Source organism: Aquarana catesbeiana, linkage group LG01, assembly GCF_042186555.1.
Source record: "Aquarana catesbeiana isolate 2022-GZ linkage group LG01, ASM4218655v1, whole genome shotgun sequence".
Lineage (NCBI taxonomy): Eukaryota > Metazoa > Chordata > Amphibia > Anura > Ranidae > Aquarana > Aquarana catesbeiana.
The window spans coordinates 474966559-474990005 of NC_133324.1; the positions used below are offsets into that span (position 1 = coordinate 474966559).

The window sequence follows — 23447 nt, forward strand, 5'->3', positions numbered from 1 at the left end:
GACCTTAACTGTTTAATCCAAAGTCTTCTGTCCATCAACATCTGAAGCTCATACCTGTTACCTGTCTTTTCTCCAGTCTTGTCTGGATTTAAAAAGTTGCTGAGTTGTTGACCTTAACCTGCTGGGAACATTTACTTGTGCTACACAAAGACAAGGTCGTTTCAACTACTTGAAAACCACAGTTTCAACCAATTCCTGCTCAGCCCTTTTTTTAGTTTTCAGCTCTGTCACACTATGAATGACAATTACTGTTAGGCAACACTGTACCCAAATAAATTTTAGAATACTTTTTGAGACAGATAGAGCTTTCTTTTGGTGATATTGAATCAGCACTGTTTTTTTTTTTTTTTTTTTTGTTATATAAAAGGGGAAAAAGACCATATTTAAAAAAAACAAAACATTTTTGTTATAAAATTTTGCAAATAAAATCTACATCATGCCAAAATGTAGATTTGTAAAATGTATTCAGTTTCAGGTCTTTGGTAAAAGTAACCTAAATCAGTCTATATTATTTAGTAAGTGTGACAGTTTTAGAGTCCACAAACTGTTATACAGTATATATTTGATATATCTAATTTCTTGAGGCAATAAATGCTAGGACAGTAAAAATATCCCCCAAATAACCCCCTTTTGGAAAGTAGATAGTCCAATGTATTTAGTGAGAGGTATAATGAGTTTTTTGAAGATGTCATTTTTGTCACAATTTTTTAGTAAATGAAAAAATTTAATAAAATGTGTTTTTTCACAAAGTTTTCATTTTAACAAGTTAATTTTCGCACACACAGCAATGGCATACGTACAATTACACCCCAAAACACATTCTGCTATGCCTCCTGAGTCTGGGGATATCACATGTGTGAGACTTTTTCACAGCCTAGATGCATAGAGGGACCCAAAAGCACCTTTGGACTTTCAAGGAGTATAAATTACATGTCTAATTTCCTGACTACCTATCACAATTTTAGAGGTGCTGGAGCACCAGGGCAGTAGAAACACCCACAAAATTACCCCAATTTGTAAAGCAAACACCCCAGAGTCATTTCTAAGAGGTAAAAGGAGTCTTTTAAAAATGCAATTTTTGCCACAAGTTTTTGGAAAATTCATTAGCGTAAAAATGTATTTTTTTACACAAAGTTGTCAATGAATAAAATATTTTTCACACACACCATAGGCATACTTAGAATTATACCCCAAAACATATTCTGCTACATTGCATCTTGTGTATCAACCAACACTGTATACAAAACAATTTACTGTAATGGTCACCACTATACGAGTGATCTGGAAATATAGCTTAGTGAAGAGTCACAAATAGCTTCCTATAAGCCAGGAATCACAAGAGACTGAAGAAAGGACAAAAGAGTTCCTGTGGTTCCAGTAGTGCAGTTGTCTGCAGGGGATTCCCCTCTGTGTTCTTATCAAGTGTTTCCCTGTTCCTCTTGTGATCCCTAGTGTTCCTATTGCTCCCATGCAGCCAAGCCATGTGTCCATTTGTCTGTATCCTGCTTTTGTCACTACATGCACTTCTACCTGCAGCCCGTCTTCCTTCACCTCCATGTCTCACTCTGCTCTTCAGTTTTTTTCTCTGCACCAGTCTGTTTCCCCTGTCAGTTTCAGCCAGCCTCATTAACTGCACCTGTGCACACAGAGCCTGTGTTGTTTGTCTCTTTGTGTATTACTATCACATACCTGATGCTGGAGGCCAATGGAGAGAGGGCTTCCCTTGCGGCTAAGCTCCTGACTCCCCTGAAGGTGGAACAGGAGGAGTCAGGCTCAAAGAAGCACAGGGCACCTGTTGGAATTGCTTGCAGAGATGCTCTGACTGGAGTGTTGTCAGATGAGATGTCTGGATACTCAGGTAAAACACCAGGGTAGCAGGGCTCAGGAAGAGCAGAAATCAGGAGAGAAGCTAGTTCAAGCCAAGGTCAGGTCCTGGCTGTGGACAAGAGCAAGCGTGGTCAGGAGGATAGCCAGGGTCATGCACAGGTGAGCAGGAAGAGACAGTCCATAAAACAAGCTGGGGACAGATCAAGTGGCAGGCAGAAGAGAATCTGTTAAACAAGCTGGGGTCAGAACAAGAAGCAGGCAGAAGACAGGTCCAGGGGCAAGCCGAGTCAATAACAGATATCCACAGATGCAAGGTAACACAGGAACAAACTCCTGGGAGATCCAAAATCAACCAGCAACCACAGAGAGGGACTGGCCCCCCTATAAAGCCTGTTTGGCGTCAGTCCAGGCCGGACATGTGTCAGCGCGCATTCGTGCATTCGTGCATACACCTGTGTGCCAGTGTGCATCTGTGTGCCCATTTGTGTGCGACAATGTGCATTCATGCGGCCATGTAAGATACTGGCAGGAATGCCAGGTCTTCTTGAGCATCTGCTGCGGATAGAGTCTTGACAATTACTGTGTTCACTGGCTTTTTCCTGCATACCCTACTGCCTTGTAAGTCCAGTGCAGTGTAAGTCCAGGTAATCTTTATATCCATTTTGCAAAAAATGTCTTTAAATGTCAATTATGTGACCAATCCACATTCCTGTCTAAACTTCATCTGAACTCTAGCATACAAACCCTTGTCCCACCCACATATGCAATGTATTTCATATCAGGAAGTAAGTGCAGTCAGACTTTTTTCCTGTATTGGCTAATTTAGTCATTATATATGCACATAATTCACAAATGCACTTTTGTTTATCATTTCCATGCTTAAAGTTCCCAGCTAAGACGACTCAGAAGAAAACATTGGCAGGAAGCAGATCTAATATCTTGGACTGGATTTTTTTTCTTTTTTTTTCTCTTCGCATTGAAAGGTTCTCTACTGTTTGAGCTTATATTAATCATCAACTTTCTCTTTGTCTGAAGGATTGATACTTTTAACTGTAGTAAGTATAGTGTTCAGTCATGATAATGATGAGGACTTTGATTGAGCCAGTGGTTGCTGGGGCACAGGTTGCTAGCTCTTTTTATGATACAGCATTACTTTTTGTGGTCAAGGATTATTATAACCGGACTGCTACATCCTTAAACACATCTCATTCAGGCACACTACAGAAAGCTATATCAAACTTCTATATTATTCACAACCTAATTTTGGGACTTACCCCATTGTTGTCAGCATATATCCTAGCAAAGATTGGTGACAATAAGAGAAGAAAGGTCACAATATGTGTTCCATTGCTTGGGTATTTTTTATCTAGGTGTTTTCTATTGCTTGTCATCTTTTTAGACTGGCCTATTGAAGTGATGTTTGGCTCTGCTGCTCTAAATGGTTTAACAGGCTGGTTCACAACCTACTGGGCTGGGGTTATGGCATGGGCAGCCGTGGATTCAACTGAAAAAAGACGATCTTTCAAATTCATTGTCATTGAATTAGTTTATGGACTATCTGGTTGTGTTGGCAGCCTTGCTTCTGGACACATCTTTGTATCATATACAATAACACATAATACAGGTGCAGTCCTAGTTATATGCAGTGTTTCACTTTATTTTATATGCCTGTTATATAGTATATTTATTTTAAAAGAGCCTTATAATGAAACAGCACTGCGTAAGAATTCAATTGATGGAATGGATGAACAAGAAGTCAGTAACGGAAACTTACCTGAACCAAATGAGCGATCTAACCTGCTGGGTGAAACTAATGGACCTTTGGGGGGCCTCCCTGCTCAGACTCCATCCAAATTTTTCATTGCTCTTCTTTTTGCTACTGCTATAGTGTACAATATCTCTGTGGATGGAGCCATGGATGTACTTTCTTTATTTTTAATTAAGGAACCTCTAAAGTTTAGTCCTACATACATTGGTTATGCCAACGCTGCTGGTTATTTGATATTCGTCACCAGTTTCTTGGGAGTTTGCATTTTTTCCAGATGTCTAAAGGATGTAACTTTAATTATAATGGGAATATTGTCCTTCTGCGCTGGTATATTCATTATGGCAACTGTACGATGGACTTTCTTGTATTTTATTGGTAAGTTCAACAGTTAAACTCAATCCGGTACTTTTTCTTTAGGCACCTGATCATGGCTGCATCATTTTTTTTTTTTTTTTCCCCCAGCGTCTGATTGTTGTCGAATTCTAATCAATTAGGTTTTTATCTTTGGACAAAGTGGAAAGGAATGAAAACTGTCAGATTTTTATTTGCAGACTTTTTACAGACAAAAAAAGTGTGTTTTTTGCAGTCTGTGTCCTTCATGTCTATGTCAAGACACAGACTGAAACAAAAACTTAGGAACTTAAAGCGGTAGTAAACCCAGCCATAAAACAGTTTAATTTCCGGCATGTGCCGGAAATGCAGCACTCCCATTGGTTATGCTCTCAACCAAACTGTCAAACCATCCAATGGCTGGTGTCATAATTGATCACATGTGCAGCATCATGGCAGTTGTGGATTAAACAGAGGCAAAGATGGCAGCTTCCTTGGCTGAAAACAACAGGAGGGTTTACTTACACTTTAAGTTTAGTTCCATATCACATTTGTAATGTCTCCAATGCATTATGGAAATAAAACATTGTCTAATTTCCTTTTCAAATACGAAACCATAGATCTATTGTTTTTTTTCTGTGGTGGTTAACAGAAATCATCAGAGCATTTTTTAGACAAAATGAGATGATTTAATCTACAGTAATATACTGTATTTGGTTAATTTTACAGCACTAGTATTTATAAATTTACATACATTGACAAGACATACGAGTGTAATATTCTTAAAAAACCTTACATACGGTGTTTGATAAAGTTTGCATTCATTTTAAAATATGACCAAAGAATTTTCAGTTTTGCTCTATTTGCTCTCATATATATCACTTCCACTTTTTTCCTTCCTCATATTTCACAGATCATGTTACAGACATGGATAATCTACAAGAAAATCTAGGCATCATGGACTTCCAATTATATAGGAAGCCCTGCTTACAGATCAGAATAATAATACAAATATTGTTGGTTGAATTAAATGGACTAATGTCATTTTTCAACTTACTAACTATGTAATTATATGTAAAATATTTGACATTGTAAGCCAAACTAGACAATGACACCTTTGGGGATGAAAAAAACATTTTAGCTCACACTTTTTTTCCTCAATGTGCTTATATATAGTATTTCTATTGTGCTTATTTGAAACTTACATTTGTACGTGACCAATCAGGAAGTGTCAGCGATTATGCTGTTCCTTGGTCATGTGACATGCCTGCACCAGAACATTTGATATTGGCACACAGTGGTTTCTGTTGTGAAAAACAATATTGAGTTCTTGCTAAACTTCTGAAAATACTAAAGGTGTTATTAAGTCTAAAGCCCCATACACACGATCGGATTTTCCTACGGGAAATGTTGGATGTCAGGCTAATGGCGGAAAATCCGACCGTGTGTATGCTCCATTGGACAATTGTTGTCGGACTTTACGCCAACAAATGTTGGATAGCATGTCTTCAAATTTTCCGTCAACAAATGTGTGTTGTCGGATTTTACAATCGTGTGTACACAAGTCCATCGGACAAAAGACCAAAGTACAAACACGCATGCTCGGAAGCAGAATCGGTCGGTAAACTTGCGCTCGTAATGGAGAATTAACATTCGTGACATGGCAAATTATGAAATCTCCAAATGCAGCGCACAATTCTCTTCTTCTTTAATGGGGTAATAATGAAGCTGCTTTGCTTTTGATACTGATGGAGTTATTGCAAATACATTTTTAAAGGCTTTTTTTTTCTAGTGATATCAAGAATAATATTATGAGTTTTTTTTGTTTATTTTTTTATTTGGGCAAGTTACCACAACACCATTATCCCATAGTTTTTAAGATCAAAGATACAACTATGTTGGTGTCCCTTGTTAATTTTACATTGTATTTTTTAAAATGTAACTGCCTACTCCCAAACTGTCATTTGAAGTAAAACACATAGCAAAGTATTATTCTACACAATTTTTTTATTGTGCATTAAAAAAAATAAATTAGACATGCTATCTGCCAATAGAACTTAACCAAAAGGTGCATTCTATGCATCCAAAAATATAGAAAAATATACCAAATCAAATCATTATTCAACCAAAAAAAAATGTCAAAGCAATAACTCCAAGGCCAATAATAAATAACATGTTATCTACTCCGATTCCGCAACATGTCTGGTTGACGAACGGCCGTTCAGAAACTAACTGAAAAGCACAAAATGAAAAGCGTGAACTGAAAAGCGCAAATTGAAAAACGTAAAAAGAGAAGCGCGAATCAACACTCACCAAATTTCTACTAACACGAAATTAGCAGAAGGAGCCCAAAGGGTGGTGCTAAAGAGCTGAACAACCACATAGTACGTCACTACATTCTGAATTGTTGGCCAACATTTGTGTGGCCGTGTGTATGCAAGACAAGTTTGAACCAACACCCTTCGGACAAAATTCCACGGTTTTGTTGGCGGAAAGTCCAATCGTGTGTACGAGGCAGTTTTTTACCTTAATGGATTCGCAGCATTAGGGTAAAAAACTCCCCACTAACTTTTCCCCTCCCCCGAAATACTTACCCGAGTCCTGCTGGTGATCCAGCGCTGTCCCAGCTGCAGGTCTTCTGCCTTCAATTCCTGCTCTCACAGGAGACTCTGGAAGCAGTGGGAACCATTGACTCCTGCTGCTGTCACTCAAATCTTAGGAGAGGAGGGGTTTGGTGGCGTTGCCAAGCCATGCTGTTTTTGTCTATGGATGCACACAGCCCGTATCGGCGCTCACCCACATAAGTGCCCCCAAAGCACACAGCACACAGCTTGCTATGGGGCACCCACAAGATGAAGTAGTGGATAGAGCCGGCAGGTTACTCCAGAAGAAGAGGAAAGGGACAGCAGTGGATAGAGCCGGAAGGCAAGTATAACCTCTTTTTTAGTTTAATAAAAAAAAAAAAAGAGGCTTTATTACCTATTTAAGGAGACTTTGCGATACATTGCACCGATTTAAAGAAGGCATAAATAATATTTTGTAAGGCAGAAATGTTTGTAGCAAACATTATTATTAAACGTTGCGTTTAATTATTTTGTAGCTCGAGCTGTGATGATGTTTGCTTTGATACCAATGCCAACAATAAGGTCTGTTTTATCCAAACATATACAAGGATCATCATATGGTGAGTAGACGTGTGCCTTTATGTTACTTACTAATTTTGGACAAATTTCTAGCTCACTATGTTGGAAGAGTAGGAAAACCTGAAATTGTCTGACCAGGTCTGTCACTGAATGCAGATTACTAAGCACACTGGGTCCAACACTATTGGAATGTCACTTTTTTTTCAAAACTGGATGTGGTAAATTTTCTGGCAAAGTTGTTACTATTTAAATACTATTGTATACAGTATGTATGATTTGTATTTTAGTATCCTCATATTTAAAAGAGCCAAGGAATTTTGAAAACATGGCATGGCATGTGGCTTAGGGATGGAGCTCCATCCCTACCAATAGCTGTATTTTAATAGGCGATAGGAAATAAGTAGAAGTAAAAAAAAAAAAAAGTATATTATCACCAAGCAAAATTTAGGCATGTGCTTGTTGTCTTGAAAACATGATACAGTTGTCCAGTTTGCCCAAGAAACAAGTCACAAGTCTATAGAGCTCCTCGCATTCACAGCCAACCACACCATGAGTGATAGATTTTTCCGCTGACCAACTCCCAGGTTGCAGCTCTTGGGTACACTCAGACAGGCATCTTTTCTTGGCATTAAAAAAAAAAATTAAATTGCTGACATAAAAAAAAAAAAAACACTGCCTTGTATTGTGTCTTTGACAGTTTCATTTTTAGTGTAACAAAACACCTGCCTTGTGTCTTATGCCGCGTACACACGATCAGATTTTCCGACAACAAATGTTGGATGTGAGCTTGTTGGCGGAAAGTCCGACCGTGTCTATGCTCCATCAAACATTTGTTGTCGGACTTTCCACCAACAAATGTTGGCTAGCAGGTTCTCAAATTTTCCGCCAACAAATTTTTGTCGTCGGACTTTCCGATCGTGTGTAAACAAGTCCGTCGCACAAAAGTCCACGCATAATCAGAAGCAGAAGCGGACGGTCTTGTAAACTAGCGTTCGTAATGAAGAATTAACTTTCGTGACGTGGCAAATTAGGAAATCTCCAAATTCAACACACAATTCTCTTCTTCTTTAATGGGATAATAATGAAGCGCACACTAATAAACGCAAAAAGAAAAGCGCGAATCAACATTCACCAAACTTCTACTAACACGAAATTAGCAGAAGGAGCCCAAAGGTTGGCGCTAAAGAGCTGAAAAACCACATAGTACATCTAGTACGTCACTACGTTCGTAATTGTTGGCCAACATTTGTGTGACCGTGTGTATGCAAGACAAGTTGGAGCCAACAACCTTCGAACAAAAATCTATGCTTTTATTGCCGGAAAGTCTGAACGTGTGTACGTGGCATAAGTCTTTTCTTCCTTCAATCTGCCAACAAAACTATTCTGGTGCTGGTCATTATATTATCAAGTGTCTCTGAAACGATACACTTTAATTTTTTTTTTACTGTGTCAAAGCACCCGCCTTGTTTGTGTTTACACATTTTAGCACATTTTCCTGGTCAGGTTTAGGTACTGTCATGGTGCTGGCCAATTTTGACCCAACAATGCCTAATAGCTTTAGCTCCGATTTTTTTTGAAAAAAATGATATATGGGGATAAAGCAAGGGGTTGCAATGCACCTGGAGTGAAGGTGTGTGATATTTTGGGTGTATAGTGTTTTCACTTTTTTTTTTTTAACCGCTTCAGCCCTGGAAGATTTTACCCCCTTCCTGACCAGAGCACTTTTTGCAATTCAGCACTACGCCGCTTGCGACTACGGTCGCAAACAAAATTGACGTCTCTTTGGCCCCACAAATAGAGCTTTCTTTTGGTGGTATTTGATCACCTCTGCGATTTTTATTTTTTGCGCTATAAACAAAAAAAGTGCGACAATTTTGAAAACAAAGCAATATTTTTTACTTTTTGCTATAATAAATATCCCCAAAAAATATATTAAAAAAAATTTTTTTTTCCTCAGTTTAGGCCGATATGTATTCTTCGACATATTTTTGGTCAAAAAAAAAATTGCAATAAGCGTATATTGATTGGTTTGTGCAAAAGTCATAGCATCTACAAAATAGGGAATAGTTTTATGGCATTCTTATTATTATTATTTTTTTATTAGTAATGGCGGCAATCTGCAAATTTTATCGTGACTGCAACATTATGGCAGACACATCGGACTCTTTTGACACTATTTTGGGACCATTGTCATTTATACAGTGAACAGTGCTTAAAAAATGCACTGACTACTGTGTAAATGACACTGGCAGGGAAGGGGTTAAACACTAGGGGGTGATCAAGGGATTAAGTGTGTCCTAGGGAGTGGGGGAGATAGCCTTTAACTCACATGACAGCGATCACTGCCATGTCACAAGGCAGAACGGGGAAATGCCTTGTTTGCATCTCCCCGTTCTGCGGCTCTGTGACACAATTGCCGGGACACCGGCGAACATCGAGTCCGCGGGTCCCGCGGGCACGGTCACGCTGTACGCGGCAGGCGCGCGCCTGCTAGCCCTGCCAATTAAACGGGAAGTACAGGTAGGCCCATTTGCCCACCGCTGCCATTGTGCCGACGTGTATCGGCATGCAGTTGGCAAGTGGTTAAAGATGCAATGAAGTGCTGAGAAAAAAAGGTATCTCTTGAATGGGCTGTTGGCAATTGAAGAGCTAGCTATCACTTGCTGTCACAGAAAAGGGTCTGATTACTTAGGACCATGTGATATTTCAGTTTTTCTTTTTTAATAAATCTGCAAAAATGTCAACAATGCTGTGTTTTTCTGCCAATATGGGGTGCTGTGTGTACATTAATGAGGAAAAATATGAACTTAAATGATTTTAGCAAATGGCTGCAATATAACAAAGCGTGAAAAATTTAAGGGGGTCTGAATACTTTACGTCCCCACTGTGTGTATATATATATATATATATATATATATATATATATATATATATATATATATATATATATATATATATAGATAGATATATATTGACAATGAACAAATATTGGAATTATGATTATATAGAATAAACAAATACTGAATTACATTTTTTTGTTTTGAATGTTTCAAATAAATATCACAGTCCTAAATGCTCATTTTAAATGCAGTAATCAGAATTCATTGTACTTTGATTGATTGGTTGCCAGGAGGAACTGCATTGAAGAATTAGCATTTAATTTGAATACATTTTATTGAATAAGACCAATAGTTTTGTATTTTTTTTTCAAGTGATCATGATACTTTTTTTCCAGGAAAAGTCTTTGTTGTACTCCAACTGTCATTAGCAATTACAGGAATTTTGACATCAGTTGTATTCAATGAGATCTACCAAGCCACTTTAACCTCATTCAGTGGATCTTGCTTTATTATATCAGGCATTCTTTCCATTCTGAGCCTCATCCCTATCAGGTGAGCACCACACATACTATATAGCCTTTTATTGTACTTCTGGTAACTAGTTAAAATTTTAATATATTTTAGAGGTGATTTATTCAGGCATCACTCATAATTGTACATAACAAGCATTTGCCATACCTTAAAATGAATGGGCTGAAATTGCACCGCACTGAACTGCATGTGAATTGCACAGGAACGCGCAGTGCATTCCTGCGCGATTCCTAAAGTGATCCAGCCCTTAAATAGACTAGATTTGAGGGGTTTAAGTGGCTACAGTAAAGCTGCTTGATGCTTTTTGTCTCTTTCAATTAATTTTTATCAAACATGTATCAACATCAGGGGCGGACTAATAACTCATGGGGCCCCCGGGCAATAGGAGATTATGGGGCCCCCAGGCAATCAGAGATTATGGGGCCACACAGTATACGCACACACAGTATACAATCACACAATATACACATACATGCACACACAGTATACACAGACAGATGTAAAAAAAACACAGATTTATACCTACTGTCCCTTGTTTTACTGAGGCTGGCAACCCTGATGGGGCCCCCTAGTGGCCCAGGGCCCTCGGGCAGTGCCCGAGTGGCTCAATGGTCAGTCCGCCCCTGATCAACATTGTTTCAGAGGTTTGTAGGCAGGTTGCCCACAGGTATGTTAGATTAGTTAGTGGCTGGCCCAGGCTGGGGGAAAGAGTTAATTTGTGTGCGGCTATTCCCGGGCTTTGTAATACAGCCTTCCCACCTGTGATAAAAATAGGGGGAAGGCTGGGGCCCAAGAGCAACTTCCACAGTGGCATTTTGGATTCTGAGCAGACATGCTGTAGGACTGCAGCGCCTTGCATCGGTGATCTGGTGGACAGCCTAGTCATGAAATATGCAAGCTGTGGACCACCTGTGAAGGTATTCCTGATCAGCTGACCAGTAGTAGCTAGGGTTAGGTTATATATTGTTCATTGGGTAATAATGATGCTGCGCTGTGAGCTTACTGATAATTACTGAGAATAAATATTAAGTGCAAAAATACAAATAAAGTATTAATAAAAAAAGCTAATAAAAAACACAGTATGGTCTATGATAAAGTGCGTGTAGGAGATCCCCTGATGAAGTCACGTGGTGTGACGATACGTGTCGGGATTGGAGCAATAGGCACAGACCAGAGGTGACACAGGTAGATGAGCTTGCGGCTCGTGGAGTGTTATCCGATCATTTTTTTCTAATGTGAGTGTTTGTATTATGTTATTTTAATAAACGCTAGTCAATACGGTATTATACTATCTGGGATCTTTCTTTCATCCATACTGTCCCGAGTGTACCACAATTGAAAGGAGGCTGTACCCAACCTGAGGTATATTGGAGTACTGGAGATGGGATAAAGAGGCACCGGTGTGTTTACCATTAGAGGGGCCGATTGAAGACCCCTTGGTTTTTTTCAAGCATCAGATTCAAGTTATGCTGTAACCTTACAGCAGTAAGGTGAGGGGCTAGTGCATATTCAGGTGCCACCACAGCTTGGATTGGCTAGACACCGGCCATTTTCATTGCACCATCCACAGTGAAGGGAATCATCACTTATTATTCACTTTGGACACTGTTTTATGAAATGTCCTGCACTGTTATACTAGTTCATTTGGAACTGATAAATACAGTTTATTACTGATCACCCAAGTTTGGGGTGCTTCCTCGAATGTTTATTCTTAATTTCCTTTTTAATTGATCACATCACTAGTGTTACTTTTTTATGGATGCACTGGCACTGTTTTGCACTCTGCACTTTAGCCTTATTATGTGTCACTGTTTTTTGGGATGATATTTCAGATTCACCTGCACACACACTTTATCATAGACCATACTGTGTTTTTTATTAGCTTTTCTTATTAATACTTTATTTGTATTTTTGCACTTTATGTTTATTCTCAGTAATTATCAGTAAGCCCACAATGCAGCATCATTATTACCAATCATCTTATTATCTGCTAGGATCAGCTGACTAGGTGCTTGCTGCAGTAGGTTTTTTTGTTTCATTAGGTAGCTGAAGGCGCGAGAGTATCACCATTTTATATATATTGTTCATGTTGAACTGGATTGTCAAAGACTTTAAGTAAATTTGCATCAACTGTTCTAAGCCTGGTCTAAAGTTATTCAAAGGGGTGCATGTTGGTTCTGGAGTATCAAAAGAACTTGAGTCAGTAAAGCACATACGGGGTATGAAGTGAAGCTACCAAAGGTCTAGTCGCTCAACAAGGCAGGCAAGAGGGGTATTGCAGTTGTTATGGGTAACCAAGGACTAGTGCAAGGTACATTGCAGCCAGTCGTGAAGTGTGGTACCTGGTATAAGTGCCAGGTCCTCTGGTATCGAGGGGGTCAATGCTCTGGCTCCTTCCCTAGCAGTCAGATTCCAGTAGCAATCATAATCAAACCCACATAACAGATCTATGACCTGGTCACATTGCACAGGAGTGAAGAAGTTAACAAGTGCACACATGAGGTCCATGCTATGTGCACGGCAGGATCCCATTCTGTTACTGGGAGTGAGGTAACAGAGGTATGCTGGACTAGTGGAGAGGGCACGGGCTCAGCAGTGTCCCTTCTAAATGCGACATGCATCAGTGAGTAGTTACATGGGACAGTATCTTTCAGAATAGCTCTGTACTTTTATGACTGCACACAGTGACATGGCTTATCTCTAAGTTGGGGAATTTCCTAGATTTTTGATTTTCACATGACTGCAGTCCCCACCTGGTCCCAGACGTTGGTGAGCACATTCAGGACGAAAGGTACCCCACGTGCAGACTGAGTAACCCCGCCCACAACTTGCATGATTTCGCATGAGAAGTCGCACCGGTTCAGACAGCTCTGGGAGGACCGCGGTCCGCAATTAGAAAGGGTCCTGTGCATCTTTGGTTCCGATTGAGGTGCAAATTCAGGCAAAAATTTGGACCGGATATGCACCTGAATCGGTGAACAGAGACGCACTGGACCCCCTGCTGTGAGCCGCGTCCGCACCATACGTGAACCCAGCCTCAATCACTAACCCAGAACAAGTATAAGGCTAAGTAGTTCCAACACTTTCCTGCCACTAATTTAAAGCATGCATGTTCCTGGAATGTTACAGAAACATACAGAAGTCAGACATAGCCAGGCATCTAGCATTTTCAGAAGGAGGTGTACAATAGCAGCCCCCATACTTCTCTCCCCATAACCACTTTAAGAAGTGTAGGACCTCCTCTCAGCATGACAGCAATTTCAGCAAGAGGGTCCAGCTATGCCAGCCTTTGTATTCTTTTAGGCACAGGTTTTCTTAAAGGAAAGCCTATTATAGTGAAATATGGGGGGGCGGGGGTGGGGCACCTATGAAATTGCTGGCTGTTATATATATATATATATATATATATCAGTCTTTTAATTTCATGTAATGATTTAAAATCAGTGATATAAACTGTACCTTTATTTTCATGTATTTAACTAAATATTTTTTTTTGTTTTTTGTTTTTTCAGTGTTGCCGCCTTTAAATATTCTTCAATATTCCATCGTGCCAGGGGTGCATAAACAGAACTCATCACACTATAATCATTTCTTTACCTTTTATCTTGAATGTTTATATATATATTGTATATTCTTTTTAATAAGTGAATTAAATTTTATATATTGTTTGTTGGTATAATTATTTTGACAAAGGAAATAGTTTAATGCCTCTCACCTAAAGGGTGCCTCGCAAAGCTCTTATTTTATTTGATAGCTAGGTTTGAACAAGGCCTTTGAGCAGTCAAGATAAATATATAAACCTGCAAGCCACAATTTACTTTATATGAGTGTGTCTGAGCAGTTTCTTAATGCAAAGTCACTGGTAGAAAGTATATAATTGTAAAAAAAATCACATTAAAAAGGTCAGGGAGTTGGGAGTAGTATGTAAATGACATTGTTACATATAGTTGGCAAGGTCGAAAAAATCACTAGTCTATTTAGCTTAACCTGCCTGGGTGTGTGTTCATACATTACATTACATTACATTAAAACTGAACTCTGAGAGCGGACAAAATCTTCTCTTGCCATGCTGAGCTCCCCACATTGCAGAGGTTAAATCATACCTCCCAACTTTAGAGGGACGGGGGGGTTATTGTTTAGGGTGGAGAGGCAGGGATGGGGGGTTATTATTAAGGGCGGAGAGGCAGGGATGGGGGGGTTATTGTTTAGGGTGGAGAGGCAGGGGTTATTATTTAGGGTGGAGAGGCAGGGATAGGGGGGTTATTGTTTAGGGTGGAGAGGCAGAGAGGGGGGTTATTATTTAGGGTGGAGAGGCAGGGGTTATTATTTAGGGTGGAGAGGCAGGGAGGGGGGTTATTATTTAGGGTGGAGAGGCAGGGGTTATTATTTAGGGTGGAGAGGCAGGGATGGGGGGTTATTATTTAGGGTGGAGAGGCAGGGATAGGGGGGTTATTGTTTAGGGTGGAGAGGCAGAGAGGGGGGTTATTATTTAGGGTGGAGAGGCAGGGGTTATTATTTAGGGTGGAGAGGCAGGGAGGGGGGTTATTATTTAGGGTGGAGAGGCAGGGGTTATTATTTAGGGTGGTACATTAAAACTGAACTCTGAGAGCGGACAAAATCTTCTCTTGCCATGCTGAGCTCCCCACATTGCAGAGGTTAAATCATACCTCCCAACTTTAGAGGGACGGGGGGGTTATTGTTTAGGGTGGAGAGGCAGGGATGGGGGGTTATTGTTTAGGGTGGAGAGGCAGGGGTTATTATTTAGGGTGGAGAGGCAGGGATAGGGGGGTTATTGTTTAGGGCGGAGAGGCAGAGAGGGGGGTTATTGTTTAGGGTGGAGAGGCAGGGGTTATTATTTAGTGGAGAGGCAGGGATGGGGGGTTATTATTTAGGGTGGAGAGGCAGGGATGGGGGGTTATTATTAAGGGCGGAGAGGCAGGGATAGGGGGGTTATTATTAAGGGCGGAGAGGCAGGGATGGGGGGTTATTATTAAGGGTGGAGAGGCAGGGATAGGGGGGTTATTGTTTAGGGTTGAGAGGCAGGGAGGGGGTTATTATTTAGGGTGGAGAGGCAGGGGTTATTATTTAGGGTGGAGAGGCAGGGATAGGGGGGTTATTGTTTAGGGTGGAGAGGCAGAGAGGGGGGTTATTATTTAGGGTGGAGAGGCAGGGAGGGGGGTTATTATTTAGGGTGGAGAGGCAGGGAGGGTGGTTATTATTTAGGGTGGAGAGGCAGGGGTTATTATTTAGGGTGGAGAGGCAGGCAGGGGGGTTATTATTTAGGGTGGAGAGGCAGGGATGGGGGGTTATTATTAAGGGCGGAGAGGCAGGGATAGGGTGGTTATTATTAAGGGCGGAGAGGCAGGGATGGGGGGTTATTATTAAGGGTGGAGAGGCAGGGATAGGGGGGTTATTGTTTAGGGTTGAGAGGCAGGGAGGGGGGTTATTATTTAGGGTGGAGAGGCAGGGATGGGGGGTTTTAAGGGTGGAGAGGCAGGGATGGGGAGTTATTGTTTAGGGTGGAGAGGCAGGGAGGAGTTTATTAATTAGTGTGGGGGGGCAGGGAGGGGGTTATTGTTTACAGTGGAGAGGCAGGGAGGGGGATATAGTTTAGGGTGGAGACACTGGAGAGGCAGGGAGGGGGAATGCAGGACAGGGGAAGGCAAGGGGGGTATTTGGGAACCCCACAGTTGCCAATAACTGCCCTGCACTATAAAACCCAGCAGCCCCACCCTCACCCTCCATGAAGCTCTGCACTGCAGCAGCTCAGTCTGGAACCCACCCAGGGAAAGTTATCAGAGGTGGGGGAAGTCGGAGTCTGGCTCACTGTAGGGCACAGTACTCACCGGTCAGAGCAGTCATCCGGGACAGATATCTGCAGAGGAGCCCCAAGGAGGGAAGCACGTTGCCAGAAAGAGACTCCCACTGAGCTGAGAGGGAGAGAAGGAGCTGACACGGGAGGGGACGGGGAGCAGTAGAGGGGATGCTCACTGTATGCAGGGACACTAAACTATGCTGCAGCTGTAGCACCTGGCATCTGTTATCCATGGGTGCAGGCGTCGGGAGATGCTGGAGGCAGTTAGCGGAAGCTAGAGTCCCGCGTCAGAGTGGTTGGAGACAAAACACGTCATCGGTTTCTAGGATCCCAGCGGTCCTAGAAACCAGTGACTGAGAAGAAGATTGAAGCTTAAGGGGAGAAGCGAGAGCACAGCATGCAGGATTCCTCATTGGGTGCAATGAGTGAAAGTACACATTGCATTCATTGAGGATATCCCACTGAGTGGAGCTCCCTGCTGGAACACGTTCCAGCAGTGTGCTCCGGGACTTCAGCTCAGATCCGCGGGACGCAGGACTTACTTGATAGCCTGGGACAGTTGCGTGGAATCCGGGACGTTTGGGAGGTAAATGCTTGTTTAGTCTAGGGGTGCAGGGAAAAGGTGTAATATCTACCTGAATCCTGGCTCTAGCAGACTTCCTCAATCCATGTGACTGGTCCCTCGCCGCGTCCTACCTACGGCACGTTGGGTACCTATCACAGACTTGCCTCATGAGGTATAATGCAGGCCAAATACCCTGCACTGGACATGACAATGCCAATGGACAGCCCACAGCCAGGAGGTTGAGAACTGCACTGGAGTTTGCTGAAACCAGAAATTAAAGTGGTTATACACCCTTACATATACCCAGTGAAGTGAAACCCCAGTTGATACACATTTATGTACTCCTGCATAAGTTGTACCTGTTTATCTGCAGCCCTCTGTTCTCCAGGGCCACTGAAAGTGTACAGTTTACACAACAGTACCGAGCTTCCAGAGGTGGGAATGGGGATCTGACATCACACACTATACAGCACAGGAGAGCTGAGTGTATTCTGAGACCTGAGTGGAGGAATTAGATACCCCTCTACACAGTCTCATAGAGAAACATGCACAGCTGAGGCTACCAATCACAGGCTGTGTGCTGGAGCCCTCCCACTCCATCACCCGTGATTGCTTGGAGTCTCAAAACCTGTCAGAAGTGACTCAGGCAGAGAGCACAGGAAGGAGACAGCAGACAGAAATCACACTAGGAGCTTTGGAGGCAAGTACACACATTTTTTTTGTGTGTGTAATCGCCTTGTTCAAAAAAAAAAAAAAAAAAAACAACATCAGCTGTGGATGTGGGATGGGAATCAGTTAAAGCCTGACTTTTAATTTGAAGTAAGAATGTTGTCAGCCTTGCACTGCTACAAGGGTCACCAGGACAAATAAAATGAGCGAATCTCCCCAACAGACAGACATAAAAGACCCAGCAGGGGTTGTAACCTCTGATCACTATATTAGACAAACAAAAACAAAAAAACCTTTTGGTTTTAGATACACTTTAAAGATATATTTTAATATAAAGTGTGGGGGAGAACTGCGCAAGTGACTTATTTGTACAAATCTCATGTAAATACCTCAAAACAACACTGATCACGAAGCAGCAGAATATCATCAACCGATGTGCATATCTAACATTTTGGCTTTAGATATGAAACAAATTATCCAGATCTGCCGTATCATTAAGTGAAACTATCAGAATTATTATTTCCTAGAAAAAGGAAAAAATTTCAGTTTCATTTTCATAGAAATAGACTCCAAAAAAACAGCAGTCCATCTAAACGCATCCATCTCCTGAATATTTCTATGTAGTTTTGTCCACAGAGAATCATACAGTTCAGAAAACCAGGTTTGTAGATTGGATGGTTCTATGCAGACTGAATAAATCTGCATGCAAATGTTCAGAAGAGTATTTAGTATTCATTTTTAATATATGATAAAATGGCAAATTAAAAAAAAAAATCTGAAAAAAGTCAAAAACATTTTTTTTTACATGTAGGGCTACCCCCACACAGGAGCCACTAGTATTAACTGGTTCTTCCCTAAAATTACAGAGGCTGCCCGTCCCCCCAAGCACCAGTCCATTGACACAAACTTCAATAACACAGTTCAGAAGATGTTTTTTAAGATTTATTGCTTGAAGAAACTTTAACAGGAGAGAGGTAAGGGCATGGGATACTCCAAAGCAATCAGTACTTAGCAATTAGAGGACAGTCTTCTCCTTAAGCATTTGTGGGTATTGGACAGTCCAAGACCTCACATCTGGTTACCTTATGCCAGTGCACAACTGCTGATACCCAGTACAATGTTCAGAAGACTACACAGTCACAAGGATCAATACAGGGTGTTTACACACAAATCCCCAGAGCAGCTGCCACCTTCCAGCTTCCTCCAGATATGTGAGTGAGATCTTCACACCAGATCTCTTGTGGTGAGGTCCTGCAATCAGCTTCTAAGGTCCAGCCAGGCCCTCGGCCCTGACACTGCTGAGGCCTCTAAAAACCTGCTTAGTCCATGGGCTGCCTGAAGGCAACAGCCCCCCCCCCCAGGCTATGGAACCCTCATGTGGAGAGGGAACCCAGCTCTCCAGTGCTTCAGACTATTTATCACCTTCACACCCCCCTTCTGGATACTCCTCTACACAGATTGGCTGGAGCATGATAAATATTTAGGCTGGTTATTTGAATCTCCCTCCCTAAGCTCCGGAAGCTTCTCCCAGAGTCCCATTGAGCGTCTCCCCCCTGAGTAGAGTCAACTCTGAGGATATGCTCAGTTAAGTCTCAAAGGGATGATGCTGTGCAGCACGAAGGCTCCAAGGGTAAATAGTGTGCGGCCAGAGGTTCACAGAGTCGATGCCTTCAGCAGCAGAAATGCTTTTTAGAGGGTCCACAATATGGATGTTGAGAAGAGGCAGGGGTGCAGCATGAAAGGTCATGCCCACTGGTGCATATTCTTTGAACCAAAACGCTGCTTGTTGTTTTCTCAGAGATCCAGTTATTCCCTCAATTTACTTATCCCACAGAATTATGAAGGTGAAGCAGGACTGGCACTCACTGCCCAAATATAAGAGACCTCTGTCCTCGCTCTGAAAGCTATGTGTCACTACGCTCTGCATTTGTCAGCAGGTGTGGTTAAAGAAAAAATAAAGGTTTAACTGCTGACTTTAGACAAAAAGTGGCTATATTAGTAACAGTATTGTTTAGTCTGCTTAGGCAGAGAGGAGGAGGAGGAATGTATTTGAAATAGCTGAAGCAGCAATCTATAAAAATACCGGTATGTTTAAATGCTTGGGGAATGGAAAGAAGGTAAGCATAGTGATACCTTCATGATGTGTTATTAGTATTATAAACATTAATATGTAGTGGCAGCAAGTAGGAAAGATAGGTATTGCCAATGTTTCATTTAGTTATGGTATAGAGCATTTTGAAAGGTATTTTCCCATAACAATTAAGTTACACACATGCATAACCTCTTACCTCTAGGTTTCTCTACCTGGTATGGCTATTGTGAAGAGCCGGAGATGTGGACGGGTCTGGTGACATTTTTGAGATGATGAATGACATTTTAACCGGTCACACTTAAATTTGCAGAATCTTATTGGGAAATGACAGTGTTATTTTACAAATAAATATTTTGCACCGATGTCAACTGTGTCATTATGGGTTTCCTAAAGAAAGATTACAATAGAAATGTGCTTGCTTTGTCTCTAAAACAAGCAGGCAGGTAGAGGGGAGCAAGGAGATAAGGCTAGTCATACACTTGTAGATTTCACTCTTTCATCGCTGTGGGCTAAACGTGAGAAATCACTTGATTACCCCATCCATGCTAAGCAGCTTGGATGGAGGAATCTGCACTGCCAACCCTTGTATTCAGACAGCTGCAGCATAAGCAGCTGTCGGAATAGCCGAATTGTGACTGCATCTAATTGGATGCAGTTACTATTCAGGCAACAATTTTTCACCTCACTCATTCTGTTTTTCAATTGAAGTTCATTGATGACGCTGACAGGGCCACGTATTGCTCCATTTTCAGCCAATTCAGCAAGAAATAGCCAGAATTTGAGCTGTGCATAACTATCCTAAGTTTTCTCTCTGGTCCATTCAGGTGTTAGGGCCCTTTTTAGTGGCCATCCTCTGTACCCTTCAACAGAGGATCTGTTCAGCAGAAGAAAAACTGAACCATTTGTTTTTTTTTTCCACCAGCCTGTGACCAGAGGCAAACTGACCCATGTTAGGTCTTTGGGCAGGAAGATGTAAATGGATGTGCATCTGTTTACATCCTTTTACTGTCACATTTAGGTCCGCAAAAGCAGAAATGAATGCAAACCTTTCCTGTTCTTAGCTTTTGGACATAGACAACCTTGGAGGTAATTGGGCATGTGTCCGTTTACATCCGTCTGCCCATAGACTTAAGGCCCGTACACACGCTTTGATTTTCGGACGTCAATTGTGTGACGACGACCGATCGTCCGCAAATCTTACCGTTAGTACGGTGCTTTCGACAGCCGATTTCACTTTTTCGTCAGACAAAAGCTGGATGTGCAGACTATAACATTTTTGGAGGATGTGAACTCAACGTCTGATTTTTGTTTCCTCAGTGCGGTTTTCGTACGAAAAAAATCGTAAGCGCAAGACTACGCATGCTCAGAAACGAAAGAATACATACAAAACTATTCAACAAGTTATGTCACTTCTGACGTATTCTGTCAAACAAAAATTCTCGTATTGTTTGTAACCTCTTCACTTTCGATACGAGACTAGCATGCCACAAAAATCAGACGTTCTGTCGTCCAAAAATCAAAGCGCCTGTACGAGGCTTTACATTAGGCATCTGATCAGATTTGCCTGGAAAAACTGACAAGTGAATCTGAGGTTGACCTAAATATAATTTTTTCCTATATATCACAGCTTTGCTCCTTCAAATCTAAAATCTATAAAATGATAATTCATACAGCAATACACAAATTACACAGAGTAGTATACAGTATGTATTTTTTTCCTCTTTTTTTTTACTGTAATAGAGTCCAGAATAACGTTAAAGGAAAAAATGTAATGAGCATACTCATTCTGAATTACTCCATGCAGCTTCTAGTCACTGAGCAGTGCAGAGAGCATAGCAGAGAACAGACAAGTGCAGAAAGCATTGCAGATTACATGTGGTTGGTAAAATTGATTGCTGCAAAATTGTCAGAGAAATAAATAAATGAATAAATAAATGATTTTACGTTGCTGATTTCCTGAAGATGACAGTGTGACTTAACCACTTCAGCTCCGGAAGATTTTACCCCCTTCCTGACCAGAGCACTTTTTACAATTTGGCACTGCGTTGCTTTAACTGACAATTGCGCGGTCATGCAATGCTATACCCAAACAAAGTTTGCGTCCTTTTTTCCCACAAATAGAGCTTTCTTTTGGTGGTATTTGATCACCACTACTTTTTTCATTTATTGCGCTATAAACAAAAAAACTTTTTGAAAAAAGACAATATTTTTTACTTTTTGCTATAATAAATATCCCCAAAAAATGTTTTAAAAAACAAATCTCTTCATCAGTTTGTGTCAATATATATTGGCTTCTTTATGGCATTTTTTTTTTACTAGTAATGGTTGTGATCTGCGATTTTTAGTGGTACTGCAACATTGCAACGGACAGATTGGACACTTTTGACACATTTTTAGGACCATTGACCTTTATAGAGCAATCAGTACTATAAATATGCACTGATTACTGTGTAAATGTCACTGGTAGGGAAGGGGTTAACACTAGGGGGCGATCAAGGGGTTAAATGTGTGTTCCTTCAGTGTGTTCTAACTGTATGGGGATAGGACTGACTAGGGGAGGAGACCTATTGTTGTTCCTACTTTGTAGGAACAAACGATAGGTCTCCTCTCCCCTGACGGAACAGGGATTTGTGTGTTTACACACACAAATCCCCGTGCTGGCTCTCATGCACGCGATCGCGCGTGGCCGGCGGCTCTTAAAGGGCTCTCTGGCGGCTCTTAAAGGGGACGCCGTACCCGTACGGGGTTTTGCGCAGCCGTGTCATTCTGCCACAGTATATCTGCCTAAGGCGGTTGCTAGCGGTTAAAGTAAAAACAGTTTCTGCTGTGTGCCTACAGATGAAACATGCATGTGCTTAAGTGTTTACAGAATGCAATTTCTGCAGTGCTTTCATTTGTTTTATGGGCAAACTGTTTAATGTCCATGTGAAATTATTTGAGTGTGGTTGTTCAGCAAAAAAAGGTATAACTTAAACTCCAAACTTTCTGCATTAACTGATGGCTAACATGGAATAATACTCTACTACTGCCAGAGGATATGTAATTTGTCCAGCCAGTCCTGATATTTAGACAGCCCTACAAGGTAACACAGCCAGGCCGCTGACCTATTTTTTTTTTTTTGCTGCAGTTAAAGTGTTAGTGTTAGTTCACTTTTCTCTGCAAAAAAATTAGGATGAACTAACACTGTACACCCTCCCTACCCACCACCCGGCCCCTGCTGTACTTAGCTGTAGGGATGCTGAGCTGTCAATACCCACACAGCCGGTCCAGAGGTCTGGGGATTTGAAATCCCTGCTCTTCTCCCTCTTCTCTGTACAGCACTTCCAGGATGGACCAGAGCGATTTTAGTTGGTCAGCACCTGCACAGTAAATCACATCTGTCACAGAAGTATCAGCATCTCCAGACGTAAGTGCAGCAGGGGGTGAGGAGGGCGAATAGAGTTAGTTCATCTTTTTCAGAACCCTGCCCTAGACTGCGAGGTCATCTTTCTTCTTTACTTTTCTCGGCTTGCAAAGCGCAAAAAAGGGAGCGCTGTCAATTACACTCAGTGAGTAGGGGCGGGGCCAAACCACGCTCTGTGTGTCTCATAGACACACACACACACAAGTGGCTCGGGAGTGAGCACACATGAGTGCCCCCAGAGCAAGCAGCTTACTGTGGGGGCACTCAGCAGGGGGGAGGTGCCAGTAGCGCCTGCAGGGGACACCGAGAAGAGGATCTGGGCTGCTCTGTGCAAAACCACTGCACAAAGTAGGTAAGTATAACATGTTTGTTATTTTTTAAAAAAATTAATCTTTACAAACACTTTAATATCTATGCATCTAGAAAGACATTTCATGTTTTTACATTAAGTGTTTTTTTTACTA

General features: G+C 41.4%; 1 protein-coding gene across 2 annotated transcripts; it reads left to right on the forward strand.

The window, feature by feature from the left end:
* The first annotated feature begins 1677 nt into the window (after positions 1 to 1677).
* On the forward strand, positions 1678 to 14107 carry LOC141102378 (solute carrier family 46 member 2-like). 2 transcript variants are annotated; one of them, XM_073591339.1, is made up of 4 exons: positions 1678 to 1858; positions 7026 to 7109; positions 10304 to 10460; positions 13952 to 14107. In XM_073591339.1, the coding sequence occupies exons 1-4, from the start codon at positions 1693 to 1695 to the stop codon at positions 14001 to 14003; spliced, it is 459 nt and encodes a 152-aa protein (XP_073447440.1). In that variant the 5' UTR covers positions 1678 to 1692; the 3' UTR covers positions 14004 to 14107. The 2 variants fall into 2 exon arrangements, with proteins under 2 accessions (XP_073447440.1, XP_073447433.1); XM_073591332.1 differs by lacking the exon at positions 1678 to 1858 and adding an exon at positions 1876 to 3970.
* Positions 14108 to 23447: the final 9340 nt, after the last annotated feature.

Excerpts from the sequence above, each read along its gene's own strand:
- LOC141102378 (XM_073591332.1), top strand. The coding sequence starts at position 2,902 with ATGATAATGATGAGGACTTTGATTGAGCCAGTGGTTGCTGGGGCACAG. Across the intron at positions 7,110-10,303 it reads TATACAAGGATCATCATATG|GAAAAGTCTTTGTTGTACTC; the intron begins GTGAGTAGACGT and ends CTTTTTTTCCAG. Across the intron at positions 10,461-13,951 it reads CTGAGCCTCATCCCTATCAG|TGTTGCCGCCTTTAAATATT; the intron begins GTGAGCACCACA and ends TTGTTTTTTCAG.